This window comes from Gouania willdenowi, chromosome 24 (assembly GCF_900634775.1).
Source record: "Gouania willdenowi chromosome 24, fGouWil2.1, whole genome shotgun sequence".
Lineage (NCBI taxonomy): Eukaryota > Metazoa > Chordata > Actinopteri > Blenniiformes > Gobiesocidae > Gouania > Gouania willdenowi.
Window position 1 is genome coordinate 15135590 of NC_041066.1, and position 16306 is coordinate 15151895.

General features: G+C 37.6%; 3 protein-coding genes across 3 annotated transcripts; 2 read left to right on the forward strand and 1 right to left on the reverse strand.

Annotated features, from left to right (window-relative positions):
- The first annotated feature begins 543 nt into the window (after positions 1-543).
- On the forward strand, positions 544-6903 carry prpf39 (PRP39 pre-mRNA processing factor 39 homolog (yeast)). The gene is made up of 15 exons (XM_028439275.1): positions 544-701; positions 1681-2063; positions 2305-2498; positions 2599-2724; positions 2802-2920; positions 3067-3234; positions 3318-3495; positions 3910-4017; positions 4109-4273; positions 4721-4847; positions 4964-5232; positions 5565-5749; positions 5858-5941; positions 6105-6216; positions 6382-6903. The coding sequence occupies exons 2-15, from the start codon at positions 1709-1711 to the stop codon at positions 6469-6471; spliced, it is 2280 nt and encodes a 759-aa protein (XP_028295076.1). The 5' UTR covers positions 544-701; positions 1681-1708; the 3' UTR covers positions 6472-6903.
- Positions 6904-8664: 1761 nt separating this feature from the next.
- faua (FAU ubiquitin like and ribosomal protein S30 fusion a) lies at positions 8665-10198 on the forward strand. The gene is made up of 5 exons (XM_028439745.1): positions 8665-8748; positions 9348-9429; positions 9561-9705; positions 9800-9855; positions 9968-10198. Exons 2-5 carry the CDS (start codon positions 9355-9357, stop codon positions 10091-10093), a joined length of 402 nt encoding a protein of 133 aa, XP_028295546.1. The 5' UTR covers positions 8665-8748; positions 9348-9354; the 3' UTR covers positions 10094-10198.
- Positions 10199-11035: 837 nt separating this feature from the next.
- Positions 11036-15318, reverse strand: fkbp3 (FKBP prolyl isomerase 3). The gene is made up of 7 exons (XM_028439657.1): positions 15196-15318; positions 14832-14933; positions 14663-14764; positions 13842-13977; positions 11640-11707; positions 11454-11551; positions 11036-11360 (listed from the first exon to the last, which is right to left on the reverse strand). Exons 1-7 carry the CDS (start codon positions 15298-15300, stop codon positions 11306-11308), a joined length of 666 nt encoding a protein of 221 aa, XP_028295458.1. The 5' UTR covers positions 15301-15318; the 3' UTR covers positions 11036-11305.
- Between the last annotated feature and the right edge of the window lie 988 nt (positions 15319-16306).

Here is a 16306-nt window from a genome sequence, read left to right on the forward strand (position 1 = left end):
TTTTTTTTTTTAAATGTCTCTTTTCAGTAACAAACAATAATTGGAAACATTTTAATTTTGTACAATCACATATTCTGAGCTTCTCTTTTGTGTATGTGAATGTATTGTTGGGATTCTACAATGTTTGCAATTAAAAAAAGAGAAAGAATACAACATAATTACCCTGTTGATCATCAGAGCAAAGCTCTATATCTATAAATGTATAATAATAATAATAATAATAATAATAATAATAATAATAATAATAATAATAAGAAGAAGAAGAAGAAGAAGAAGAAGAAGAAGAAGAAGAAGAAGAAGAAGAAGAAGAAGAAGAAGAAGAAGAAGAAGAAGAAGAAGAAGCCTTTAAACTATTTATATTAGTTACAACAATACACGAAATCCATTCGGCCTTCAAAGCTGCAAAAACTATTGACGACTTACATTTATTAAATTTGTTTGAGCTAAAATATGCATTTATTGATTCCTGTATTTTGTACTCCATATCTATGGTTTTATGTCTACATTTTGTACTTGTGACGCGTTTAGTAACGCGGGACATATGTGAGCATGCGCAGTTGGCTTCGCCTTCTTGTTCTTCCTCTATGCATTTGCGAATGGCGGCCTGCGCCTCGGCCTCGCTATAGTAGTCTTTAAACACTGATACGGAGATACCGGCCCGCAAGTTCATACGTTTGTCCAGCATCAAGTCGGAGATATCAGTAAGATATACTTTTTTTTTTTTTTTTTTTTAAATAATACGGCTACTTCTGTGTTTACTGCGCCGTGAATTATAAGGAAGTGATTTCGACGGTCGGCCATTGCTAACAGTTAGCCACCTAGCTAACACGGAGCTGGCACTCAGTCGAACACATGGCGGTTTGAAGTTAAGAACCCCAGAATTTGGGTATAAAATAAACCTGGTAACTTTTTTACTCACTTAAATCGTTTACAGCAACCCATTTAACGATGTTGTATTACAGGAATCAGTGTTACATTTATAAGCGTAGGATTCTCCGACGCTGCTATGCACATTACTCACACGGGCCTAACTTTAGCTGGAGCTGTTAGCAACGTGAGTGACCCTCACGGATTGAGTTCACCTCACCCAACAATGTTTGAATCTTGGCGACTTTAACACATTTAATTTTTCCGCATTCCTTTTTGTGTTTGTATGAGTCGCAGGTCAGAGTCCTTAGACAGCGGCCTCAATGTCATTTGATACGTCTGTTATTAGGTGTTGCGTATGGATGTTTTAAACTGCATTCCTAACATAGTGTAAAGTAATTCTTATCAATTTATATTGTATAAATATATACCACTAGACTCATTAACATTATGTTGTAAAACGCATTACATTTTAACTGCAAGTTTTTGAACTTATGGCTTGGAAACTTCTGATTATTTAAGATTGCATATTCTACTGTTAGTTTCTTAAACAAGATAAGATATTTGCATCAGAATAGTTTTTATTTGCAAGGTTGAGTTTAAAACAATACAAGGAATGTGACTTGGTGCATAAATTATGCAAAGTCTCTTCTTAAAAACAACTGTTATGCCTTTGCTTCTTGCGTGTGTTGATGTTTTTTAAATTATAAAATAGCTTTTGTGCCTTAAGTTGACCTTAAAAGTTCATTTGAAGAATTGAGTGATATATTAGTACTGTTTGATTTTAATCTTCTAATATTTGTGCATCAACAGTTCTGCAACCTTTGTCGCCATCCCTGGAATGCTGGACTCTGAGTCCCCTGCAATGGAGAGCAATGGGGATGCCTTTCTTCCTGAACTTCCAGTTTTAGGTCAAGCAGCTGAATGGTCATTAGACCAAGTTGCCACAGTGCCCTCGGCAACTATCTTGCCTGAAGAATCTGACAAGCCTCAAAATGTTTTAGTGCAAGAGTCTCCAGCCATTCCTGCAGAGCTGGGATCTGTGGAAAAGGCTGTGGAGCAGTTTCAGCTGGCTAACGCTCCTCTGTTTGAAGAGCCACGGCCACCACTGCCGACAGAGCCCCCTGCTCCACCAGAGCCTGAAGCCCCTGACATGTCTGTGGAGCCAGAGACGGCTGCACAGGATGGCAATCAAGGTAGCCTTGATAGTGGCATTCTTCACTTAGCAATGTATTGTCGTAGATGTGAATATGTATCGTTTGGTAGATGCCATGATGTTGTCTACTTTTCTAAAGTACAGGTCAAAATGTTGATGCTGTTATTAGGAAAGTTGAATTCTCGGTTTTTGGTTGAGCTTCAAATGTGTAAAAAGATCCCAATTTATCAAAACTATTATTTGTTTATTGAGTGTCATGATCATTTTTTTGTTTTTCCCAGATGGAGCTGTGACAGCACAGGCTGCTGAGGATGGCATGGACATTGAAGAAGCAGCAAAAGAAGCAATGGAGCAGCCATCTGTTCCTTTAGAGCCAGAGATGCCATCTGACTTTGAAAAACTATATAAAGGTTGTGAGGAGAACCCTGAAGATTTCAACGCATGGGTCTACTTGCTGCAGTATGTAGAACAAGAGGTATGTATTGAGAAATCTGCAAATTATTCAGAAGGGCATTTCTGAAAAGACAAACCAGTGGCTGTAAAGGTTTTTTTCTTTGTCCTCATCTTTTCTACAGAATATCTTGTCAGCTGTCAGAAAATCTTTTGATCTTTTCTTTTTGCGATATCCATACTGTTATGGATACTGGAAGAAGTATGCAGATATTGAGAAAAAGCATGGCAACATTCAAGTGGCAGAAGAGGTAAACTGAATAAACCGTAAACATGCAGTGTGTGTGGGATGATGTCGGTTATTCATTTAGTTTTATTTCTTTATTAGGTCTACAGAAGAGGCTTACAGGCCGTACCACTCAGTGTGGACTTGTGGCTGCATTACCTCACCTTCATCAAAGAGAACTCTGACCTAACTGATCCAGAAACCGAGGGACGCATTAGAGCGTAAGTAATAGTAATACATCCCTCACACAATGTTTCTGGTGTCAGCGCAGTGGTTAGAAATGTACTAACTCTTATAAGTTATAAGCAGTAGATGAGTTCTTGACCATTTGTAGCTCTATATATAACTTGTTCTTTTTGTTTATCAGTTCCTATGAACATTCAGTGCTGGGAGCAGGGACAGACTTTCGTTCAGACCGTCTGTGGGAGTCCTACATCACCTGGGAGACGGAGCAACAGAAGTTGGCCAACGTCACTGCCATCTACGACAGAATCCTGGGCATCCCAACTCAGCTTTATTCACAGCACTTCCAAAAGTAAAAAATCATTTCACCTTGCTATTCTTGCCTGTCCCTTGTTTTAGTACTTGTTTAATAAACTGTCACTTTAATCTGTGCAGGTTCAAAGATCATGTACAAAACAACAACCCCAAACACTTCCTGTCTGAGGAGGAGTTTGTTCAGCTAAGAGTGGAGCTCTCCAAGGCCAGCCTTTCTGCAATCGTTGGTGAAGATGGAGAGAAGCACCCTGAGGAGGAGCTGCCACCTGGTACAGAAGATCTTGCAGATCCCGCTAAGGTAAAAATACCATTTCAGTAGAAAAAATGTACCAATAAAACGAATTGCAGGGGTGGCTGGAGCTTGCACGTTCATTATATAATGGACTGGAAAGTTTGCTTAGGCTTGAAGACATGTTTCTATGTCAGCAGCCAAGCCAATGAATGCCCAGGGGGATTCAAGTTGGCATCTGTCAGGGAATCGCACTAAAAGTAGGATCTTCTGGGGCCCGTTGAACCCAACGCCTGCACCTCAGGGGCCAATAAGCAGGGTGCACACATGCTTCTCTCCTCTGCAGGCTTCTTGTCTGGGGCACACTCATGGTGATGTAAATCTTTGGCTGCAGGTTTAGCAGTTTTTACATCAAGTGGAGAATGTGATTCTGTGCGAGTTTAGACAATAATGACCTTTTGGATTTTGTGTGTTTTTGTGTAGAGAGTGACAGAGATCGAGAACATGAGGCACAAGGTGATCGAAGTTCGACAGGAAGTGTTCAACCACAACGAGCATGAAGTCAGCAAGCGCTGGGCCTTTGAAGAAGGGGTACGCATGTAGTTTCTGCAGTCTTTTTTTTTTCTTTTCTTTTTCTCTTGTGAAATACATGGCTAACTAAACATTTACGTATAATTTTCAGATAAAGAGACCATACTTCCACGTTAAAGCTTTGGAGAAGACGCAGCTGAGCAACTGGAAGGACTACCTGGACTTTGAGATGGAGAACGGGACCCCGGAGCGAGTGGTTGTCCTTTTCGAACGATGTCTCGTCGCCTGTGCGCTCTACGAGGAGTTTTGGATAAAGGTAGAGTGAAGGTTCTTCTTCGTGACATTGGCGCTACCTCCCTGCACTTCCCCATCAACGATGATTTGACTTCGACACAGTAAATCGTCCTGCACTCTCTTTGCGTGTAACGTTGATATGTGACTGTATCTGTTGTATTAGGGGATGGCCAGCTTGCCACACAAGATTTGACTGCAGCATTTGCCAACTACTACGTTGCATCTTCTTCGTCTCCCACTACCTTACAGAAACTTATCTAATTGGTTCCATGAAGGTGCTGATGGGTTTACACAGAAAATTTCAAAAAAAACGATCTTGTCAATGAAGAAATTCAAAGTTTGTTTCAACAGAAATTTTAGGTTTGAATTTTGTTTTCTCTTTTGCCCCTTTTCCTTTCTCCTCTTTTCTTTTTTCCCCTGTCCTCTCCTGCTCCTCTTCCAACTTGCTTTCTCTTTTTTCACTCTGAAGTATGCAAAATATCTAGAGGGCTTCAGCAGTGAACACGTGAGACATGTCTACAAGAAAGCGTGTGACACTCATCTGCCAAGGAAACCAAACATCCACCTGCTGTGGGCTGCATTTGAGGAGCAGCAGGGTGAGTTATTTCAACTCATCTCGATAATTGAACACAGCAGTTTGTAACAGTGTCATAAATTAGATAGTTGTGTGTAAAAGAGAGACTTCTGACTTGGTTTTCTTTTCCTTTGTTAGGGAACACTGACGAAGCTCGCAACATCCTGAAGTTGCTGGAGGCGAGGGTCCCTGGTTTAGCCATGCCGCGTCTTCGGAGGGTCAGCATGGAGCGTCGTCACGGAAACCTGGATGAAGCCGAGAGACTGCTGCGGGAAGCGATGGATTTAGCCAACAATGCTACAGAGTCGTCGTTCTACGCTGTGAAGCTGGCCAGGCTACTGCTGAAGGTGCAGAAAAGTCAGAGCAAAGCCCGCAAGGTGCTTTTGGAGGCCATTGAGAAAGATGTGGTGAGTTCTGATTAATTAAAAGGGATACATAAACTAAATTATTATATGTAAACTGTACCAGTAGGACTAAAAGGTGTTTTAGAAGCTGCATATTAAAGGTGAAATAATACACTGGGTTATGATACAGTATTGGGTTTACAGGATTAAAATATTTTTGAAAAAGACGAAACTATCATATTTGTTAAATTAAATCTTATGACTTTAAGCTTTGTAGGTTTCGAACTGAATATGAAAAAATAGCAATTTATTAAAAAGTGCATTTGGGGGTTTTTTTCCTTCTTTTTTCCCCCCTTTGTTTGACCAATAAACTTGATCAATATCTGTTTTTACAGACCAATTCCAAACTTTATTTAAACGTGCTGGAGCTGGAGTTCAGTGGAGATGTAATCCAGAATCAAACTGAGATCTTGGCCTGTTTTGACCGAGCTCTAGCCAGCCCCATGCCACTGGAGACTCGCATTCTCTTTTCTCAACGTAAGGTGGAGTTCCTGGAAGACTTTGGCTCTGACATCAATGTGTAAGTTCTACATTTTGTGTTCTTAAATCTAATTTTGTTTCACAAATGTATTTTTGTGTTTGCACACACATGAATACATTTTAATACTTTTTTTGTTCAACATTTCAGGCTTGTCGCTGCATATAGGGAGCAACAGAAGCTAGAGGATGAAAATGAATCAACAAAGAGGAAAGCTGAGAATGGATACGATAGGTATTTGAGCCACTTTAGTCAACACAGCAGTTTGTTTGGTCATGTTGTGTATAACAAATTATTGTTGGTTGAACTGCTAAAGTTACTGTTGGGCAGCAGTAAATCATTTAAATGCTATAAAGCTTTAAACTGACATTTGTTGCCTTGATGTGATTCTTTGCAGCGCTCAAGAACCTGATGCTAAGAGGCAGCGCGTGGACGATGCTGCTACTGCTGCAGCCGCAATGGCTGATCCACAGGCAAACAGTGCTGCATACAACTACAACTGGTACCAGGTAGGTTTAACTAGTTCCTTAATGTTGTATACATGATATAAAGACATCTAGAGTTCACAGAAATAAACCACATCAGTATTAGTTATTTTTGGATAAATGTTTGCTTTGTTTTATGATTTTGTTAAATGCACATCTTTAACATGCCTTTATTTTTTCAACTTACAGCAACAATATGGTGGTTGGGGACAGAATTCCTGGGGCCAGTACAACCAATATGCCCAGTATAACCAGTACTATCCACCTCCTCCCACATGATGGAAATGCTAAGTTATGAAGACTTCATCCTTTCTGACCTACTTTTCTTTAACAAGGCTTCTTTTAACAGGGTGTCGTGGAGATTTCAATTCCAGGTTGATTCTGTTTTTCTACCCTCTCCCTTTTTCCCAGGATGTAGGAAGCCAATCAGTTAAACTACATGATGCCCTCGTTTAAAATACATTTGGTACTTCATAGCAAGCAAATTAATCAGATGCATTAGAATCACATCTCAGCACTGGCCTTTTGGGTTCTTTGATGCATGTATAGCAGATTTAGGTTTTCCTGTGTGACAAAGGGGTTGATGTAGTTTGGTCTTTTTGTTAAGGAGTTTAAACATCGATGTATCACCGGGTTGATATTTTTGTTTGTCCTTTAAAGATTTGTAATAATTCAAGGAGCAATGAAGAGTTGTTTTTTTTTTTTTTTTTTTGTGATATCTGATTTCATAATAAAGAACTGCTATCCTAAAATGTCTTTTTTTCTTTTAACGTGTGCTGTTGTCTGGTCTAATAATCAGCCTAAAACTAAATGTTTTCAGTATGTGAATGAATGACTTTTTCCAGCCAAATATTACCATAACATTGGGGTTTAGTTAAGTCCCTTATCTTGATCCAACCCCACCCCAAATCTGACAACTACATCTGTAATATAGGCTGCGTCTGACTAGTCCCCATCTCCTTTCCTAACCACTGTTCCTTCACTCCCCGAAGTGTTTAAGTCGTGGCCATGATAAAGAGCGCCTGAGTTTTCTTAAAGCCAGGAAAAGAGGCTCAATGCTAGCTTTATTTATTTATTTATTTATTTTTTTTAAATCTATCTCCTTTAGCCTAGGAAGCACTAATGCAATTTGTCACTAACCTTTGCGGTCGTCTGATTATTACGTCACCTAGTAATGGCCATTTCTTACCTCCGCTCCTAACACCTTTCCTTTACCCTGTGACGTCTGCGGGGTTAAGGACCAGCGGATAAGAAAGGAGGGACTATTCAGACACAGCTATAGTTTTGGTACACCTTGGGTTTGCTCTTCATTGAGCATTGTCTAGTGATGTCTGTAATTGACACTAGAGCCATACCAGGGGTACTTGAATAAATCTTGGTACAGGCAAACGTTTGTTAGTTTAATTTCCAAGACATTTTTTTTTACATTCAGTCAAATCAACCTTATCCATTAAAAATAAATTGTTGTAAATGCCTCGAAATTTGTAGTTGTACATCTTTTATTGAGAGGTAATGCCCAAATATCAGGGCTGTTAATTTTTTTTATGTACGGTGACTGTTGTCAATAGAAAGTTGTAGTTCAGAAAACTTGAATGCTGATGCACCAAACTTAAATCTCAGGTAAATGCTGGATCAGACACAGGAAAGGGTTTAAATGAGCCTGGTGACAAACTGCATAACATGAACTTAAGGGTAGGTCAAGATGTCAAAAAGGATAAGGGGTTTTTGGGACACAAAGTTTGGGAAACATTGACTAGAGCCACGCATAAAACTTGGAACTAAAATAGCCTTACCGTACCACAAAAGAAAAATTACATTTAGTTTCATTACCTGATTAAATAAGTTATGTAGATTTAGTCACAGAAGGGACGAGTCAAATCAAACTATTTTTATTTAGCTGTGTAAAACAGTAGTGTAGGCATAAGGGAGCGTTTCTATAAGGTTGCATAAAATCACAGGATATAAAGAAACATAATTTAAAACACTTGCATCACTAGACGTGAAGCAGCAAAACTCTGCAATAAATATCTTACGGTTTCTTTTATTCAAACAATGGTTTTTCAGGAAATGTGCTTTGATCTCCTGACATGTTTCGACTATCAACTGCCAGTCTTCTTCAGAAGCATCTACAGAGATCAAAATAAATTTGCTGAAAAATAGTTGTCAGACTAAATGAAACCTTAACATATTATTCAAAAAGAAAAAAAGAACTTTCCGGAATCATTGGAATAAAAGTGATTAAAAAGAGACCACGTGAGAAATTAATATTGTAGAAGCTACAGCTATGATAAAGATATGTCTTAGGCATTGTTCACATGTATAAAAAAAAAAGTTTCCTTCTTCCACTATATATATATATATATATATATATATATATATATATATATATATATATATATAGCTATTTTAATTTAAAAAAAAAAAAAAGGAAATCTGTCTAACCAACGTCTGCACGCAGCAATCGCGTGTGCCGTAAGAGTCATCTGCACATGCGCAGTGCCACCCCTTTGAGCAGCCCTTTTTATGCTTAGCGCTGAACGACTAGCATACAACGAGGTAAGACCTGGGCCCTTTCTGACTGAAATATGTAATTAAAACACTCCTTGTGCGCTGTTTGTCTTAATATTAACAGCCTACATTCTTCCGCACTAATTGAAGTAGCAACTGTTGACATTAAGATAATTTTAATCAAGTCTGATAGACTTTTTGAAAACGTGTACCCCATGCGGCTACATATGTTAGCCTAGCATTTTGCTTTAGCTATAGGAAGCGGAGTGGGTCGGTGTTAAATGCTTAACTTATTTACATTATTAAAGGTTGCTAAAGAAATTGCTTTTGCTAATTATTTATAAGTCCTATGCTACGTTGCTGGTTTTCGTTATCAGTACACAACCAAGCGTTCATTCGAAATAAAGATGAAAGCCTCTTGACTTTAAAGCGGCCCAGGAATGTCTTCATTTGTTCTTTTAAAGTATTGCCACTGACATAATAATGGCTATTTAATTAATAAATATATTTGCATATATATATATTGCTATAATTGCTGATGTAACACTTGTTTGATAAGTCGTTCATGTGACGCATTTCATAATGGACAAGTTGCCAGATTGGTTCCCAGCCACTAATGTTTGGCATTGATTGTTTTTTTTTTTTAGCATCAAGATGCAGCTCTTCTTGCGAGGCCAAAACACTCACACCCTTGAGGTGTCTGGAGAGGAGAAAGTATGCCAGATCAAGGTATGTATTGTGAAATATACTTATTTTCCTGTTCCAGTAATGGTTGGTGTGACCCCTGTTCTCTCAGGAGTAGTATTGGTATTGTTATGAAGCAGAATACTACATGTCTTTTTGTGTGGGTGTCTTTTTAGGCCCATGTCCAGTCTCTGGAGGGTCTCCTGGTTGAAGACCAGGTGCTGTTGCTGGCTGGATGCCCACTGGAGGATGATGCTTCCCTGGCATCTTGTGGGGTGTCTGAACATTGCACACTGGAGGTTGCTGGAAGGCTGCTGGGAGGTTTGTGCTAAGTCATTTCTGGTTTGAATTTTGTTTTTTATTCCTTTTTAACATTTTCCACCCTTTTGAACTTTCCCCTTGATTCTCCCTCTAGGTAAGGTCCACGGATCTCTGGCTCGTGCTGGAAAAGTGAGGGGACAGACTCCTAAGGTAGGAATTTAATGTTGTTATGGTGCAAATCTATAAATCACTTATTCAAATTTTTTTTCTTTTTTCCTGTATGAAACCTAACTGAAAGTGAAATTTAAATGTCATTTTTCAGGTTGACAAGCAGGAGAAGAAGAAAAAGAAGACCGGCCGCGCCAAGCGTCGCATCCAGTACAACAGACGCTTTGTGAATGTTGTGCCCACCTTTGGAAAGAAGAAGGGCCCTAACGCCAACTCTTAAGTGCTTCAGTGCTCCAAAGGACCAACAGCAACACCACCCATCAATCTGTACCGAGTTAAATGTTATCCTGTGTAGAATAAAATAAATTTGGCTTGGTCTTGAAAATTGCTACGTATTTTGTATAGTTGTTCGAAGTAGATGGTGATGAACTGTCTTTCATTGAAATGTTTTTTTGGATGGGTTTTCAGAGCAAAAAAAAATCCCCACTACTTACTGACTTCATGCAAAGCTTAAAGCTCAAACATTTTTTACTATTGCTAAAGGAAGTGTTTCTTTCTGACCAATAAGCGGAGGTGTATAGAGTACTGATTAATCCTGATTGAGTAGAAGTACTGTTACTTGATTGAAAATGTACTTGAGCACAAGTCAAACATCAAATACTTAAGTAAAAAGTAGCTCAGTTAAATAGTACTCAAGTTACTTTCACCCCCTATGTTTATTTTAGGTAAATCTTGCCACATTCTCTTGCATACAGTAAACATGTCGTATTAATTTAAAAAGGTAGGCAAAATGTACATTGTATGTTACTGTTGCCATTTCTATGTATAAATGCAAATATCAGAAAGATGTGACCAGGGATTTGATTGGTCTTTTTATCCTTTCATTTTAAAACAAACGTAATTGACTCAGTTAAGGTGGTGTTTAGAATTGTAACAAATTGCTTGATGTCTTAAAATTAAAGTAAAATGACTGATTTATAAATGTACTCAAAAGTACAAGTACCCATAAAAGCAACTTAATTACAGTAACTTAAGTACTTTAAATACACTACTTTCACCTCTGGACATAATGTAAAAAGGAACAAGCCTTTTTATCACTTGAATCACTCCAAACATCTCTATATATGTTTAACCCTAGATAAATATCTAATTGCATTAAAAAAGGTGTAATAAAATGCTAGGTAAAGGGCAAATGAACCTGAACAGAAAAAAATCCAAGACATTTTATTTATCAAGATGGCTCGAAACCACTTTATTTACTTACAAAATGCATGCAAAAACAAAGAAAAGTAGAACCTGAACCGCAGTCTGGTATATACATTATTGCCAATGTTTTTGTATTGGCTTTGTGTAATGGTGAGAATGGATCCTGTGCAGGGATTTAGCAGAAACAGGTTTATAAACCCTGGAACCATGCAGCAGGTGCTTATTGATCTCCAGGCAAAGCCTTTAAATGTGATCATCCATTCTTCACAGTAAACATGCTGATATTTTAGTCCACAGCCACCAGTTCCACCTCGAAAATCAGCTTCGCATTTGGGGGGACTCTGGAAAAGAGGGAACAATGAGGTGACAGATGCTCTCTAAGAGAGACTTTTACTACCAAATTAATTTAAAAAGTGGATAAAAACAAAGCATACTTGGAATCAGGGAGGCCTTTCTTCCCGTAGGCCCACTCTGGTTCAATTTCAATCCGGGCTGTTTCACCTTTGCTCATTGTTAAAATAGCCTCATCCCACTGTAAGCAAACGCAATGTAACACATTAGACATGAGTCATATTAAATCAGAATGTTTTACAAAACCAAAGTGGGGAAAGAAGACTTACTCCTCTTATGACTCTGCCCAAGCCCACTTTGAAGCTCAGTGGTTTAGTTTGCCTTTTCTTTCTTGCGACTGCAAAAAACATTACATGTTGAGGGGAAAACATGCAAACTGATTATTGATTATACGATTTTATTTCAAACAAATTGCAAATCCAATAATACAAGAATCAATATTACAATAAACCCAACATTTGATGCAGATTGCTTCCCTCCAGAAAAAAAGAAAAACAAAAATTACATATATTACTACATACTGGGGTTGGGCATCGTTTGGATTTTAACGATTCTGATTCTCAATTTCAATTCCTGTTCTAAACAATTCTCGACTCCAATTCTTTGAGTTGTGCAGGTCAACAGATCACAGGAGATTTTTTTCATTTGAAAAAGCCTTTACACAGGCCACTTTTATTAATTAACTTAGTTGATACATTTTAATTTGGTTGCTGTACTTTAATTGTGGTATTCAATTCCAAAGGTCCCCAACTGTAACTGTAAAACTGAAACTTGCTGAAATAAAACTACAAACAAGTTGGCAGCAGTCTAAAAATCAAAGAGCTACAGCCCAGGTAGATGTGAAACAAAATAAAACAAACCCTGGAGCAGTCGTGTGACAAATCAATCAACAGTTCTAGTTGAGAAAGATTATTATTACTCTGGATACAAGACAGATACAAAATAGTTATATTTTGAACTTGTTTATATTGTTGGGAAGATATTATATACATAAATGTAATTGGAGTCTAAAGCCACCAAAATTGCACCACTAAGACCTCTTTACATGCAGTGTAAGACAAAAAGCAGTGGAAACTTTGGACATTTTTGAATCCTTAAATCTGTTGATTAAATTAAAAGTACAGCAAGTAATTTTGTCTTTATGTACATATGTAAATTGTATATGACTGTAAATAATTTATGTTTTAAATAAACGGGTAAATGTGTGAATTGTTTTTATTGTAATAGTTGTATGGTGTGCACGTATTAACTCCCCCTGCCGTGACCGTGTAGACATTTACAGAGAGACCGCAGCAGCAGAGGACTGTCCTACACTTCCTCATTTAGTGGAGCTAAATTAAAGCTTTTAACTTGAATATGTCTCCATTCTGGGTGAACTCATCCTTTAGTAACTCCCTAAGTTGATCATTTAAACCGTAGAAGCGGCGCTGTCTATGATACCAAACCGGTTCTCGGTGCCCAACCCAATTACATACACATACTTTGTGTTTGAAAGGGAGTGGGTAGAGTATACACTTCCCAAAGGCAAAATATCCTACTTTGAACATCTATTTTCTTGTTTGTTATAGGCACGCAAAACAAAAAAAGTTGAAACTGCCACACGAAAGAATATTGTCATCTTCATTTGATGTTTTCACACATTGCATTGTTGGGAAGTGTTTACAGCGGAGATGAAAACAACTTCCGAGCAAAAATGTGAACCTTTTTCTTCCACTTATTGATCTATGAGGCATACACTATAATTTTATGGTTAGCACTGCAGCTTTAAACTAACACACTCAGTAGTAGTAGTCAAGTGTCAGTTTCCCCTATTTTGTTTATTTCATAAAACTTGTTTAACATTAACAGAAACTGGTTTCTCTTTGTTGCCTACACTGTTGCAGCAATACAATCAGCAAACGCATAAGTGAGTTATATCACATCAAAATACAGTCATGTACAAAAGTGTTGGCACCCGTCATTTTTCCAGAAAATACAAGTTGCAATTCCAAATGTTTTTGGTACACGCGTGTTTTGTTCTCAGCTCTTCTTTCTCTTCTCCGGGCTTGGTGTGATGCGCACAGACAACACAAACGTTGAGTCAACTTTTATACATTGTAACTGGCTTCAGGAGTGATTTCTAGATTACCAGCACCTGTTACTTGCCACAGGTGAGTTTAAACGAGCAACACATGCTTGAACTAAAATGATTCATCCACAGTTTTAAAAAGGGTGCCAACAATTTTGTCCCGTCCAAATGACGTAAGTTTTGGCTTTTTTCGTGTTTTCTCAATGCACATGAAGAATATAAACAGGCTTATACTAAAAGCGTTTGTGATTGCTACTATTTCTGGGAGAAATGGTGCGTTTTCTAGAAAAATTCCAGGGGTGCGAATCAATGTGTACAGCCTAAACGCGCACATTTTCACCAAAATGTGTGGAATGACGGATGTGATTGTATATTATCAATATTTAAGATCAAAATGTCGTACTTGCGGGAATATTTGTGTCAAACACAGTCCCGTCTTCCAGAGTTCCAGTATACCAGCAGCTCACAGTGTCCCCCTTCTTTGGAAAGTTGGCTTTGTCCCCCTTCTTTAGCACAGACTTGAAGTATTTCGGTGGACCCTGTGGAAAAACCAGGAAGGATCTGTTCACGTATGATGATATCAGCATGAATCATACATACTTTTATAACTTTTGACTTTCTTTTAATAAAAAAGTGGCAGTGGGTCGTCCAATAACTGAAGGGTTGGGGGTTCGAAACCCGCTCTATCCATGTCATTGTTGTTGTCCTTGGGCAAGGCGCTTAACCCAGATTGCTCCATATGAATGGGTATGAATGTTGGTGGTGGTCAGAGGGGCTGTAGGTGCAAAATGGCAGCCACGCTTCTGTCAGTATGCCCCAGGGCAGCTGTGGCTACAATGTAGCTTACCACCACTGGTATGACTGATGTGAGTGACTGGTGTAAAGGAATAAGGGTTTCTCTAAGTAAAAAAAAAAGCACTATATAAATTTAAGCCATTATTATTATGTGGTAAACAATAGTGAAAAATATGGAACAAAAGGAGGCAAAATGTAAGGAAACAAGTGGTATTTATTGGGAAAAACGGTAGCTCACTGGAATGAAAAGTGGCCAAAAGAAATTAAAGACATGACAAAAATTGGATAACATTAGTAAACAGTAGCTGAAGTCTGAAAAAAGTTTAGAAAAAGAGAAAAAAAAGGGATAAAGGAAGTTGCAAAATGGCCGAAGGAAAAAGGGGTTAAAGTTCCCTCTTTCAAGGTTCTCTTAGGGAATAATACTAGTACCTCATACACCACTTCTGTCTTGACTTCTTTGGGCTTTCCTTCTATTTTCACAGTCTTTATCTGCTCGGTCACCTCCTCCACAGGCTCGGTGCCTTTAAACCTCTGCAGTGAGAACAGGTTACAACATCAGCTGTGAATAATACACACATTAATAATCATCTTTACTTACTTTGCTCTCGAACAGTTCGTTGTATGCCTCAATGAGCTGCTCTTTCTTCGCTGTTTTGGCCACATTTTTGATGTTGCCCAGCAGTTTGTGCTCATTGAGAAACTGTAAAAAAATAAAATTAACAAATGTTGCATCCATGCATATCGATGGTCACATGCATTGGATGAATTATTTAACAAAAGCATCGTAGGCAGAGGCTTGTGTTCCATCTTTAAATGTCGTCATTGTTTTCATTCAGTTACAAGACGCAACGCGTGGCTCTGCAGAGCTGACTAAAACACGGAAGCTCTGTAGAAATTATCACCATCACGTATTTAAAAAAAATAACCGTAAAGTAACACGGATACAATAGCGATAAACATACGGTGTGAGCTGCATTGTCCTGGATAAACTTTATGATGTCTTTTTTGGGGAAATCGTCATTTTTTAGCTGGTCATCGCTCCACTCCCGTGTTGGTTCGTCCGCCATTTTGGAGCCGATGACCCCTGAACTCAGCACGTATTAAAAAAAAAAAAAAAAAAATAGAAAACTTTAACGACTTATCGTTGCATATTTAAATATATTAGATGTATATTTTTCAAAAAAAATAATAATCGTAAAATATATAAACCTGTAATTATTTATAGACAGCGCGTTTATTTTGAATAGTAAAAACAAAAAAGAGGAAAAAATTAAAAATTAAAACAAAATAGAATTCTAAAATTAGAAATTAGAACTTACGGATAATGAAAAAATATTCCGATTTAAAAAAAACAAAACAGCAATATGATGAAAAATAAAAACAACACTACAATGGAACGTAAGATGCCTCCTGGTGGACGAATTTAGCTATGACACTATGTGTAAAAAAAACCAAAACAACAAAAAAGATAATAAAAATAATAGTAATTATTATTATTATTATTATATAATATATATTAAGGAAAGCAAAATCCAGAAACAAAAGTCCTCTCAGTCATGCAATTTGTTTTGCTTCATCATTCATATTTAAAAGAAAAGAAACAAACATTTAGGCTGTATTTTCATTTATTATCACTTCTGACTTGCTTTGTCCAAGGGCACAGAATGATTGATTTTTTTTTTAGAGTGATTTAAATCACCCTAACAGCTAACTAGCTGCAATAAAAAAGCTCCACACAAATAAGTTTTACTAATGGCACTAAAAAAAAAAAACTATAAAAACTTGTTATATATGCTATTCAAAACACTGTAATGGTGCTTGTCTGTAGTTAAATTCTGCATCCTTTAGGTGATAGCACTGTGCTATCATTGCTGCTTGATAAGGGAAAAGTGTTCAGAATTTGTGATAATTAATTAGAATCAAGAATAGTACATTATTAAAGTTATAGTTATTTAAATAAATATAAAAATAGTTATATTCTTATCATTTTCTGGTAATTCTATGCGTCCACACGCAGACCAGTTTGATTTTAATAGAGCAGAACTGAAAAAACCCCCCAAAAAAAGCATTTTT